The 14,499-nt window shown below is 40.5% G+C and overlaps 1 protein-coding gene across 5 annotated transcripts in view; it reads right to left on the bottom strand.

Annotated features, from left to right (window-relative positions):
• The window catches only part of atl2 (atlastin GTPase 2), a 99,148-nt gene that overhangs the window by 46,570 nt on the left and 38,079 nt on the right, over window positions 1-14,499 (bottom strand). For all 5 annotated transcript variants that reach the window (XR_012099662.1, XM_073051504.1, XM_073051502.1 and 2 more), the window contains exon 2: window positions 10,444-10,691. Coding sequence is in view for 4 of the 5 variants with exons in the window: in XM_073051504.1 (XP_072907605.1) it covers window positions 10,444-10,691 (248 nt within the window). In the remaining variant the exon portion in view is untranslated. The remainder of the gene's footprint in view (window positions 1-10,443; window positions 10,692-14,499) is intronic.

A 14,499-nucleotide genomic window follows, 5' to 3' on the forward strand; every position in this document is an offset into this window, starting at 1 on the left:
CTGACATATTTAATTGTTTGTTTTCTTTCCTCTCTCTCTGCCCATCACCCTGCCTGTTCTCCATCTCCCTCTGGTGCTCCCCCCCTCCCCCTTTCTTTCTCCTGAGGCCTCCTGTCCCATCCCTTCTCCAGCTCTGTATCACTTTCGCCAATCACCTTTCCAGCTCTTAGCTTCATCCCACCCCCTCCGGTCTTCTCCTATCATTTTGCATTTCGCCCTCCCCCCACTACTTTCAAATCTCTTAGTATCTCTCCTTTCAGTTAGTCCTGACGAAGGGTCTCGGTCCGAAACGTTGACAGTGCTTCTTCCTATAGATGCTGCTTGGCCTGCTGTGCTCCACCAGCATTTTGTGTGTGTTGTTTGAATTTTCAGCATCTGCAGATTTCCTCGTGTTTGCTCTTCCAAAATAATCACTTTTATAAAAACCAAACAGTATGGCAATGTAGCATAGCAATTAATGCAACACTTTTTACAGTGCTAGCAGCCTGCATTCAATTCTCGTGGAATTGTGAGGAGTTTGTATGTTCTCCCAATGATCACATAGGTTTCCTCTGGGTGCTCCAGTTCTTGCCCACATTCTAACTATGCACAGATAAAACAGTACATGCAAAAGGATAGATGGTTTGGCTTTGAATTAGCTGTCTACATGGACATGATAACAAAATTAACTAAAAATAAGCAATAAAAAATAATTAACCTGCTAACCTGTACATATTTGGAATGTGGGAGAGAACTGCAGTTTTCCCATTGCAGTCCATCGAGCCAGATACTTACCCAGTTCAATCAATGGAAACATTTATGCTCCATTTTATACACGGTATAACCAAAGATCACTTGTCAGCATTTTTGAAAAACATTCATAAAATACACTAAAATCTATGCAGCATTAAGGCATTCAATAATTTAAAGCCAGAAGCTGTTAGAAATACAGATAGGCACAAGGTACAAAGCTGAGGGGGAGTGGGGGGGTGGGGGGAGTTAAGTACCTGGTGCCTTTGCACCTTACAACAAGGTACGATCTGATAGCATACTTTGAAACGTTCAAGCAAGGATGCAGTTGCACTGTACTGTTGCCACAAAATAACAAATTTCAGTGATAAACGAGATTCAATAAGTTATACACCAGAGGGTAGTCATTTAAAACTGAGCAGTGTACAAATGTAGAGGATGGCAAATCTCTGCAGGTTGCATCATTGGGGGCATTGAAAAAGTTTGGTAAATTTCTCTGAAGATCAAAGAATGAGGGATTATGGAGAACTAGCACAGAAGGCATTATGAGAGGCGAGGCAGATAAAGCCTTTTGAATGGCAAGGAAGACTTGAGGGCTGCATGGACTACTCCTACTCCTGTCTTCTCATGTACACAAAATAGAATTGCAGTCGTTAAAATTTTTGTCATTAGCCTAGACCAGAGCAGAGAACTGTTGCTTTATTAGTTAGTAGCCAAGATTTAACAAAAAAGAGAACTCATTGGATTCTTGGCCTCCACACTTTTAAAAAGGGGGGCTTTTTGCAGCACTAGATGCATTAATAATCTTCCAAAATTTTGGAATAATTTAGAAGACTAGAAGTCAACAAATTTAAAACTACTTTAAAGGAGGAAGAAATGTGCTCTGAAAATTTAGTAAAACGGTAGGAATCCATTCAAAATCCAGCTCTAAGAGAATTCTTAGTGAACATTTTAGAAGGCCATATTAGACAACACAAAGATTTTTTTTCTCTATTTGTAAATAACAAGGTAAATGAGCAGGAACTAATGCTTTAATTCATTTAAAAAGCACAAGTTGTTATGTATGAGTTCATGAAAATGGGGCAACATTAACACAGGTAGAACACTGGCAAAAGGATAAACAGGCTAGCAACCAGTTTCTCCTGAAATGCCAAGAGATACTACTGGGCCCTCAGTTATTAACATTTTATATTAGGACCTTGGGTAGGTACTACTGTGAAGCTGCCTTCATATTTGAGGACACGCATGGGAAGGAATATAGAGAAATAAATAGGTGAGTAAGTGAATGCAAGTTAAGTGCAATGTGGGGAAAAATGGTTATTCACTCTGGTAAGAATAAAACAAAAACATACTAAATACTGGTACAGAATGTTCTTGACAGGCTAGTTTAATGCCGGAAGGTAATCTACAGGTACAGAAAACTATTTGGAAGATAAATGCTATATTGCTCTTTACTGCAATGGAATTAATGCAATTTTTAAACCCTTTGAATGGTCACATTTGAAAGAATAGAGAATTTTGGTCCCCATATCCAGGGAAGTATATACATGGATTTCATGTGCAAATTCATGGGATTTCACTCAGGGCATCATCAGTTTTTCTAAGAGAGATCAAAACTGACCTACTCTCATAGGAGTTTAGAAGCACAAGATCATATTGAAAACTAAGACTGTCAGGGTAAATGCTCAGAAGTAGTTTCCTTTGGCTGGAAATTTTGGAACTGGAGACATGGCTTCAAAATAAGATGCCATCCATTTTAGTGTTAAAATGAGAAATAAAAACTTTCAAATGTGATGCTTGCCCAAGAACACCATAGACACTTAGCATCATGGATATTCAAGTAGAGATAAAATACGTACCCCAAGGGATGTATAGGCTGAAGTTAAGATCAATTCCTGCTTCTATTTCTTGCACTCAGTAGGAAACAAAGCACCAAGTATAGTTTACAAACTAGCAGGAGCTTTAGTTTCCATGGTAGAACAACAACACTCTGCCAACTACTCTCTTACCACAGAGTTAGTTTTGCCAACTATTCCAGGATGCTCAAAAAATGGAGGCAGTTTTAGCTATCTAACAGACTTTCCCTTTTCAAACCGTATTTAACATTTTGTACAATTATAACCAGTTTGTTATACAATAGATTAGAAAACTGGATTTCTCCAATTCTGGTACAGTATTACTCATTAGATATACAACTTTAAGAACACTTCCCAATAACACACACTGGGTGTTGCTTATTAATACAAATGTCATTTCATTATGTTTTGATGTCTGTGTGATAAATAAATCTGAATCTGAAGTATCTTAGTTTTCAAATACAGAGAATGAAAAGGAACTGGATATTCAACAGCTGAATTTGGATGAAGTTTTCATTACCGTAGATTCCGGACTACAGAGCGCACCTGATTAAAAGCCACTGGCTCTAATTTTAGAAATAAAATCAATTTTTTAATTGTAAAGGCCGCACTGGATTTTAGGCCGCACCGGATTTTCGGCCGCAGGTGTCCCACGTTGTAATATGAGATATTTACACAGAAAGATATTACACGTGAGGATTTTTTAACTTTTAATTAAATCCATATGGTAACAAAAACAAATACATATTGCAAATGCTTTTTTTCGAACCGTGCCCGTAACGCGGCTACTTTTAAATACGTTGCGTATACTTCTTTACTGAACAACATTCCAATATCTCCTAACGACTGGTAAAAAATATATATACTACAGCCTACCAGGAAAAGTTATTGATCACCTTTAACTTAAAAGCAGCGTTTTCGCTCAGATCCAAAGCCGCTCGCGTAATGCGCTCCCCCCCTCCTTTCCGTTTATCGCAAACCGGCATTTTCCCACAAGACACCGCGAAACCGGGTGTGACGTCATAGCATCCCGCGATGTAGTACAGAAAACATATAGTTAAAACTCTTCTAACTTTAACTAGAAAATGAATTACTAAGCGAAAATATTATAAACTAAGTATGCCATAAGGCAGCACAATGCTTCGAGTGTTTTCCATGTTGATGAGGGTGAGTACAAATGACTGATTTACAATAATTTAATTGTGAAAGTGCGCTTGATTTATCGTACAATTTCATTGGACCTCTGAACTACTCATCAATTTTATTGGTCTACTGTTATGAGGCAAAATGTTTACGAGGCGGCATGAAAAAAATCATGCATTAGCCGCTTCGGATTATTGGCCGCAAAGTTCAAAGCTGTTCAAAATGTGGGAAAAAAGTAGCGGCTTAAAATCCAGAATCTACGGTACTTACATTCCAGATAGATCTCATGATGTTAAGTTTGTAAAGTTTTCTGTACAAACCTTTTACCCTAAAGTGGTAAATCTATTTTGTGCACAGTAAGAGAAAACCATGAAATTGCAGCATTGTGATTTTTAAAAATATCAAGATTCTCTTTCATTGAAAAGTTGCAGAATGTGCCTATGCATTTATTGTCAGCACCTGCTTGAGCTTACAGGTGGTTTCATCATGTATCTGCCACGCAGATATTGGTGGTGGAGGGGAAGAGAAGAGGGAAGAATAATATTTGAGGTTGGCATGGGGAGACAAAACAAAATCACAACTTCATTCTCCAAGCCTCAAGCCACTGTCAGCAATAGGATCACAGGTACAAATCACAGCATTTGCAATGAGGTGCAAAGTGCAGGGATAGCATGAATCAAATTAATGTTGTCAGTGGGGGTCAACAAAAAATGTGCGAGGACTCAGGTGCTTGTAAACACAATGTATCACTGGGGATACTTTTCCTCACACAATTTATTATTTGATGCACAGGGTTTGCTCCTCATTCTACTGGGAGAACAAAACCAAGATTATATCTCTTGATCCAATGTGTCATAGTGGACATGAAGTGATGATGGCAGGGAAATAGCAGTAGGAAAATGACATTAATACTTTGTCCAATTTTCCATTGGGCAGCACTTCAAAAGACATCATGCACTATAAGGCAATAGGTTATTTTAGCCATTTTTCAAAATAATCATTCAGGTCAAATAGGCCATCTGCAATTATCTACAAGTTCCTTACAGGGCAGTCAAACCTGTGAAGTACATTCACTGTGGACTTTACTAATCACAACCAGCAATTATAATATTTTATAGATGCATACAGGTAGTCCTCAAGTTATGAACGTCCGATTTACGAACAACTCATACTTACTAACCAGGGAAGGAGAACACCGTCCACCATTTTAAGTCGTTGCTGTTGACACTGTGTTGAGTGTGTAACTTTGTAATTGGCTTAAATTTCTCTTAGCAAGATTCACCCTGACCCCCACTTTTCCAGTCGGCTGGTGGCGCAGTGAGATCAGTGCCGGGCTCGAGAACAGAGGTTCCTGAGTTCGATCCAGTGACAGATCGCTCCCGAGTGCACTCTTCATCCATGCCAGGTTGATGTCGAGCTCGCAACTTGACCTCATTTTTAAAAAAAACACTGCCACCTCTAATTTATATTCCCACGCTGAATATTGTGGAGGATCAAATACCCAAACCCAGCACAACCCCACTTGTCCCATTTAACCTGTCTCAGTGCAGGGGACTTTAGGACCAAGGGAATTCAGTGCGCTGGTCCTAGAACTCAGCGGATGTCGGGAGCCGGCGGAGGTCGGGACCCGCCACCCACAGTGTTTCCGTTCCGTTGACGGAAAGCGATCACGACTGAAAATAAAGTGGAAATAATAACGCATTTGGAAAGAGGTGAAACGTCATCGGGCATTGGAAAAACGTTAGGCTACAGTCAGTCAACGATCGGAACAATTTTGAAGGATAACGGATAAAGTGAGAATAATGGAGTACGTGAAAGGCCCTGCCCCGATGAAAGCTACAATTGTTACTAAGCAAAGCAGTGGTTTAATTATTGGAATATATACGTTTCTTATGCATAGAAAGATAAAACATATACTATATACCAAGACAAACGTTTGACTAACTGATGTTAAATAATATTGGATGTACTTGTTCCAACTTACGTACAAATCCGACTTAAAGACGGGCTCAGGAACGGAACTCGTTCATAACCCGGGTACTGCCTGTACTTGGTACAGAAGAGATTTTTCAGGACATGTCGATTCATCTTTGTCCTCTGAAAAGTTCACACATTTACATGCAAGACCTTCTGACTCAAATGTTTTATGGCAAGTTTTCAAGAAATCTACTCTATATAAACCCAACTGACAGGAGGGGGAACACTCAAAGTACCAAAAAGATACAGAAAGAAAAACTTTCATAAATTCAGTTTATTAAATCAAATCCTTTTGCATAAGTAGAAGCAATATGCCATTTGATGTAGAATGCTGTAATTCTGTTAGGAAAGCAAATGTGTGGGACAAAGTTAATTACTGAGTAAATATTAAAAGTGACTACAAATAGAGAATCTTTCAAAAGCTGCAAGTATTGTAGCTCTAATATGGAGTTCTTGATTTTTTTCTACTGTATCATACTACTTCTGTATCATGGTATCCAGATGTTACTCTATTATTAAAAAATATGCAGGATAATTATAAGTAGCAGTCTTCTGTCCCATATAACAATGGCCATGGTGCTGGTGGTCTGAGTGCCAGCACCATGACGCACTCCTGGCATGGCAGTGTGTCACTTTTGCTGCAGGTAAATGCAATGGACTGACATTTGTTACTTTCACTTCTGTGCTTCCCTGTTCAACCAGCTAAGCTTCTTAAACTGCCTAAGCAGCCAGCCTCCATTTTCTTGACAAAATGGTTCAATAGGTTATCAATGTACGGCTACTGATTATAAGAGAATGTCATTTCTGTGTAGGAAGGAAAGGAAATTAATACATGTATAAAGACAAGACAATTGGCACTGCAAGCATGGAACAAAGCACAAGTGTGTATTTAGAGACCTTGAGGACGAGACGGATGGTGAAAGCAGACTGGCCAAAACTTTTTAAAAGTAGTTTTACAATGAAGAGTTTTTTGTCCAGTTGCTGTAGCCAGAGGAGCAGGGGGAGAAGCCAGCAGCTTAGCTTGTTGTCCAGTTGTTTTTGGCAAGCAATAGAATGAAGCAGACTAACAGTGTGGCTGTCTTGTAGTAGTCTGAGTACAAGTGCCAAGGCTGTAGGTCAGGAGAGTTTGGTGGGAGGAGGCAATGCAGGTGAGGTTTCCCTTAGAATTATTGTTCCTATTAGAGTAGCTGGGATATCAGCTAGGACAATGGTATGCTCTTATTCAAGGATGTAGAAGGTCAAGGAGACTCCCAGTTTCCCTACTGACTTCAATGTAGGAAGTGCACCCAGCTACAACTCCTGATTGATCAGTGAAGCTGGAATTGGATATCCTTAGGATAATCCAGGTTGCTGAGAACATCATGCATTAGAGTTGTACTGAGGTGGTCGCACCCAAGGAACAGGCTACAGATAGCTCGGTGACCACCTGGAGGGGCAAGGGGAAGAGACAATTAGTGCAGGATTCCCCATGACCATCCCTCAGCAACAAGTATACCCATTTGGTTACTGCTGGGTGGATGACATCATGGCACAGCAGCAGCAGCCAGGTCAGTTACACTGTGGGTGGCTTTAATGTTCAGCAGGGAAGGGCAAAGTCAGGCGGAGCAACAGTGATAGCAGACTCTATAGTTAGGGGAACAGGTAACAGAGAGGGTGAGCAGCCAGAAGTCATGTCTTACTAACAATTCTTTTTTTTCTAAAATATTGAAGAAGCTGATTGATAAAGGCAGAACATTAGATGTTGTCTACTAGGCTTTCGGCTTGTCGTCTGACAGATTCCTCATGGGAAGCTCATCCAGAAAAGGCTACAGAGGGTAGTGATTAATGAAATCTATTTGGGCTGGAGAGACTTGGATGAAAATTGATGGGGGGTTAGCAAGTCTGCAGATTTTATGAATGCTGGTGATGTTATGGAGAGTGTAGAAGACTGCCAAATGATACAATGAGATATAGATCAGCCGCAGATGTGGGTGGAGAAACAGAATATGGAGTTTAACCTTGGAAAATCAGAAGTGTTGTACCTGGGAGATCAAATACAAGGAACAGTATACTTAATGGCAAGACCAGCTTCCTGAAAGTGGCTACACAGGTTGTTAAAGTGGTAATAAAGCATACAGCATGCTTCAGTTTATTAGCCAAGGAATTGAGCTCCAGACCCAGGAAGTTATGTTGCAGGTTCATAAAACTCTAGTTAGGTCGCACCTACAGTATTGCCTTCAATTCTGGTCGCCCCTTACAGGAGGATGTAGTGGCTTTGGAGAGAGTGCTGAAGAGTTTTATCAGTATGCGGTCTGGATTAATGGGCATATGCTATATTGGGAAGTTAGTCAAACTTGAATTATTTTCTCTGCAGTAGTGGGGGCTGGGGGGGGGGGGGGGGGGAGGGAACATCTGACAGACATTATGAAAGGCATAGATATAGACAGCAAGTACAATTTTTCCCCAGGTTTGAAATGTGTAACAGATGGCATACAATTAAGGTGAGAGTGGTTAAGTTCAAAAGAGATGTGCAAGACAAATTGTTGGTGCTTGGAATGCACTGCCACGGATAGGTGGTGATGACAAATATAACAGGAGTTCAAGAGGCTTCTAGATAGGTAGAAAAAATGTGCAGGAACTGGAAGGGTATGGACATTGTACAGGCAGAAGGGATTAGCTTGGCACAACAAGGATCTAATGTTGAGGCTCTGATGAAGACTCACTTGGAATAGTGTATGCTGACATTGGAGAGGACTAAAGGACATTCACGAAAATGATTCTGGGATTGAAAGTTTATCATGAGGTGTGTCTGATGGCTCTGGGCCTGTACTCAAATGAAATTCAGAAGAATGAGAGGGAACTCACTGAAACCTATTGAATGTTGAAAGGCCTTGATATAGTGGATGTAGCATGGATGCAGAGAGGATGTTTCCTAAGGTGGGAGAGTTTAAGACCAGAGGACACAGCCTCAGAATAGAGGGACATCCATTTGGAATGGAGGTGAGGAGGAATTTCTTTAGCCAGAGTGGTGAATCTGTGGAATTTGTTGCCACTAGTGGCTGGGGAGGCCAAGTCATTGGGTATATTTAAGGCAGAGGTTGATCGATTCTTGATTAGTCAGGGCATGGAGGGATATGGAGAGAAAGCAGAGACTGGGGCTGAGGGGGAATCAGATCGGCCATGACAAAATGGCGGAGCAGACTCGAGGGGCCAAATGGCCTAATTCTGCTCCTATAGCTTAGGGCCTTAACATCATGCACCAAAGGGCCTGTTCCAATGCTGTACTGTTATATGTTCTAAAATTGATACTGAATAAAACTCAACAAAATCAGCACTTTGCACTGCAGGGCATACAGCCAACTCTCCCCCCAATCCCAACTCTGTGGAGCACCTTCGCTTCATCTGCAAAAAGCAGGATTTTGGAGTAGTCAACTATTTTAATTTCAATCCCCACTTCTGTTCCCAACATGTCGGTCCATGGCCTCCACTACTGCCACTTTCAGATTGGAAGAGCAACATCTGATATTCCGTCTCGATAGCTTCCAACTTGACGGCCTGAACACTAATTATTTCTCTAACCTCTGGTAATTTTCCCTCTCCCCCTTCACTCTTACATTTCCCACATTAGCTCCAAACTTAAAACGTTCATTTCCACAGACAATGTCTGACCTACTGAGTTCCTCCAACATATTGTATGTGTTAATCCAAAATATATTTCTACAACAAGTAAACTTGTATTTGTTGAGAAATATGCAAATGAGGGGAAATATTAATTTCCCTAATAATTACAAATTTGATTTACACCAAATTGCTTCTCCCCCCCCCCCCCCCCCGCCCCACAAAGAACTATTTCCCAAGAGCTCACCCAGCAAGGGACACTTGAACAAGTTAGGAAGTCGCCCCAGGTTACTAATCTTCAGAAGTAATCTTTTGCTCTCAAAAACCAAAAAGATGTTTAATTAGCCCATATTAATAAGAACAAATGAATATGCTCCAAGCTTGAGGAAATCTGCAGATGCTGGAAATTCAAACAACAACATAGTTGTTTGCCTGTTCTCCATCTCCCTCTGGTGCTTCCCCCCAACTTTCTTTCTCCTGAGGCCTCCCGTCCCATGATCCTTTCCCTTCTCCAGCTCTGTATCACTTTCGCCAATCACCTTTCCAGCTCTTAGCTCTGGTCTTCTCCTATCATTTTGCATTTCCCCCTCCCCCCACTACTTTCAAATCTCTTACTATCTTTCCTTTCAGTTAGTCCTGACGAAGGGTCTCGGCCCGAAACGTCGACAGTGCTTCTCCCTATAGATGCTGCCTGGCCTGCTGTGTTCCACCAGCATTTTGTGTGTGTTGTTGTTTGATGCTCCAAGCTTGATGGTTAGCGATTGGCCTGTGCTCAAGTTCATATGGATGTTAGCTACAAACAAACTCAGGATCAGCCATGATAACCTCTACAACTAATTAAGTCAAAATAAAGGCTGACAAGTGAAAATGGGAAAGGTAAAGGATACAAACAGTATTGTACAAGGAAATGAGAGCAAATAAAGAACTTCAGCTGTAAATAAAAGTCAATAATCCCAGGTTAGCCCTGAAGAGAGCTGGAGCTCTAAACTTTAACAGGTGAGTAATGATTCCGAAGTTTGGAGCCTTTGGCAAGCATTCTACAATTTTCAATTCTTTTTTCATACCAATATATCGTATACATCAAGGTGATTAAATACAACTTAGCTAACAGTAAATTCAAAAAACTGTAGGATGGACTTACCTGACTGTACATGTATCGTAGCATAAAATCCAATAAAAATGATTTGCCTTTACGAAATGCTCCTGCCACTGAGACAACCACAACATTCAAGTCCCGAATATGTTCTTGCAATAGAATTCTCTCCAATGATGCTTCATCAAGATCAAAGTGATGATTATCTTCATGTGCCACAACTACCTGTATTGGCCTGGCCTCCTTCATGGGTACATCATCTGAATTCATTGGAGCCTCCTGGATAGCAGACTCATCTGTTTAAAAACACAGTAAATTAACTTAAGATACAAATTGAAGTATTTTAGCTCTATTTATCTTAATGTACTAACCATCAAGATTAATACCAATTGAAATCAGGTAAGTTTAACAAAACAAGGCAGACAACTTCAAACAGAAGTGATAAAAGTCTGCATAAAAACCTTTGCTAGGTTCAACAGTTGATAGTTGGACATCAGAATGTAAAAATATGTTGACGGGGTACAAAAAGCTCAAAGCAGATCTCAACAACTTTAATAAATTTGCCTTTTCAGGGGATTATCAAAATAACTGATATAAACTTAAAGTACTATTGCAGCTTCCAATGTAGCATGTCTGAATTAATGTACATTTATACCCGTATATGCTGTATTTGTATTATGACTGTCAAAATGCAAATACATCATGGATACCAGTTCTTCTACTCATCATGTACACGCTGACCATGGTACCCACCCTACTCATCCCAATTTCCTCCAAAACCTTCACCTTCTCTGCATACCTATCCACATGCTTCTTAAGACTATTGCACCTGCCTCAACCAATCCTGGCAGTTGGCTCCATATATTCACTACCCTCTGAAAAAGATGCCTTTTTAAAAATCCATTACTTTATCAACCATTTACCTTATCGATGACTCAATTTTAAACATTTCTTTAAATTTGCCCTTTATTCTTCTATGTTCCAAGAAATAAAGATCTGGTCTGGACAACCTCTCCCTATAGCTCATGCCCCCTGTCCTGGCAACATTCTTGTGAATTTTTGCAGTACTTTTTCCAGTTTAAAATTATCTTTCCTAAAACAGTGACCAATAACTATACACAGCACACCAAGTGCAGCCTCGTCAGATTTGTACTTCTTAATTCCTATACTAAATGACAGACAGCATGCTAAACACCTTTTAACTTGTGATGTTGCTTTCAACGAACTATGAACATGTCCCCGTTTCATTACACATCCTTGTGTCCTACCAAACCTACTACTAGTCCTATGCCACTTCAAAATACATCTCACTTATCTGTACAGAAATCCATTTGTCACTCCTTAGACCACTTCACTAAAGATAGTAATCCCCTCAATCTGCAATAACCTTCTTCACTATCAATTCCTTGTGATTTCATCAATTGCAAACTTACTGATCAAGCCTTGTGCAATTGCATCTAAATTTTTATAAAAATAATCACAAGACCATAAGACATAGTACAAGGTTTACGCTACTAGGCCCATCGAGTCTGCTCTGCCATTCCACCTTGGCTGATTTATTACCCCTCAACCTCATACTCCTGCCTTCTTGTAATCTTTGATGCCCTGACCAATCAAGAACCCATCAACCTCTGCTTTAAATATACTCAAATGACTTGGCTTCCAAAGCCATCCATGGCAGTGAATTTAACAGATTCCCTACCCTCTGGCCAAAGAAATTCCTCATTTATCCTAAATGAACTTCCCTCTATTGAGGCTGTACCCTCTGGTCCTAGACACACCCATACACCCACTATAGGAAATATCCTCTTCACATCCACTTTATGTAGGCCTTTCAATATTCAATAGGTTTCAAAGAACCCCCCCCCCCCCCCACCCTTCTAAACTCCAAGTACAGGCCCAGAGCCAAACTCTCCTCACATGCTAACCTGTTCATTCTAGGAATCCTAAACCTCCTCCAGACCCCTTCCAAAATAAAGGACCCAAAAACTCCAAGTGTGATCTGACCAATGCCTTATAAAGCCTCAGCATTACATCCTTGCTTTTATATTTTAGTCCTCTTGAAACAAGTGCTAACATTGCGTTTGCCTTCCTCATCAACAACTCAACCTGCAAGTTAATTTTCCAAGTCCCTCTGCATCTCAGATTTTTTATTTTCTCCCCATTTAGAAAATAGTCCATGCCTTTATTCCTTCTCAAATTGCATGATCATACACTTCCCTATTCTATACTTCATCTTCCACTTCTTTGCCCATTCTCCCTATCTGTCCAAGCACTTCTGCAGATCCTTGCTTTTTCAATACTATCTGCCTCTCCATCCACAATATTGTACAAAAGTCTTAGGCACACAAGACTTTTGCATAGTACCATAGTAATTTTATGTACTGCACTGTACTGCTGCCCAAAAAGATTTCATGGCATATGTGAATGATGATAAACCTGATTCTGAAATGGGTCTGAGAGTGGAAACAGCAGCAGGAAGCATAAGAGAGACATTCTGTAATGATCAATAAACAAATTATTTGGAATCACATTATCCTTGCCTGGTGTCTCGGGGTGGCTGCATCTGCACCTTCCCACCCCGCCCCTAGAACTTCCCTGCCACCTCTCCCCACATCCTTCCTGTGGCGCTCCACCTTTGCCATTCTCAAGTGTCTTATACGTTTGCACAGTACTGTATCCTCACATTGTTTGCATACCTGACTATGACGCCATCAATTCCGTCATCTAAATTATAACTGTATAATGTGAAAAGAAGCTGTCCCAATACAGATACTTGCAGAATGCCACTAGTCACCAGCAGCCCATCAGAATAGGCCGCTTTATTCCCACTCTTTGGCTGACTGGCAGGAGGCAATTTCAATAGGTTCAAAGGCCTATATTTTTCTTTCTTCTGCTTCCCTCCCTTCTTGAAGAATGCAATTTTCCAATTCTCCAGAACCATTCCAGATTCTAGTGATTCTTGAAAGATCATTACTGATGTCCCCCCCCCCCCACCCCACAATCTCTTTAGCTACTTCATTCAGAACCCTAGGTGTAGACCAGATTGTCCAGGTGACTTATCTACCTTCAGATCTTTCAAATTTCCAAGCACCTCCTCTTTAGTAATAGTAGCTCCACTCACCTCTGCCCAACACTCAAATTTCTGACATGCTGTTAGTGTCTTCCACAGTGAAGACTGACAACATACGTAAGTTTGTCCATCATTACGAACAACAAGGGACCCAGCACAAACCCTTGTAGCAGACCACTAGTCATCAGCCTCCATTCTATGAAAACCTTTATCCACCATCTTCTGCTTCCTACCTCCACACCAATTTGGAATCACCTAGCTCATTCACCCTGGCTTCCATGGGACCTGATCTTCTAGATCAGCCTACCACGTTCTGACACCTTTTTGGAAGATCAACTCAATGAACAATGCACTTTGGCCTATCGGAAACTTGGTCTTCCAGCACAATGAGATGTCTAACGTTGATGCTGCCACCACCTGGTACATTCCAAACTACAGGAATATATGTTAAAGCAGGCACTGAAGAAATCACAAACCAAAAAAATGCAGCCAAAGACTTTGTGATGAATTACCGCAATCTAACACCCTGCCACAATAGACAGAGGGGCGAGATACTTCATGATATCCTTGCAAACACTTGACGGGTATAATGTTCAAATGGGCTGACTGAGTAGAGTGGTGCTTTGCACACATATTAAGTTGATGATACTATATAAACTTTACAACACTATAAACATAAAATGGACAACATTAAATGTGAAATAAATTATGTATTGTTTCACATTTCCTGGATTTTTTTTTGGAGTAAAGTTTATTATTGGAGGAAAATAATTGATGTTACAACAAGTGCAGATCAGAAGCCCAGTATCCTTTAGTAGATGATTCACGGTTTGACTTTGCAAATCCTTCCATCACCTACAAGGAGTACTAATACCCTGCCAGAGTCAACAATGTCATCTCTGAGCAGCTACAGAAATTTCATGAGGAGAAGGTTTAAAAGCTGGAGATCTTAACTCATGTTAGATGAGGTCCTACAGAACAAGCATAAGTTAGGTATTAAATTGCAGATCCTCAAGGACAGTGATCTCCAG

This window comes from Hemitrygon akajei, chromosome 7, assembly GCF_048418815.1.
Source record: "Hemitrygon akajei chromosome 7, sHemAka1.3, whole genome shotgun sequence".
NCBI classification, from domain to species: Eukaryota; Metazoa; Chordata; class Chondrichthyes; order Myliobatiformes; family Dasyatidae; genus Hemitrygon; species Hemitrygon akajei.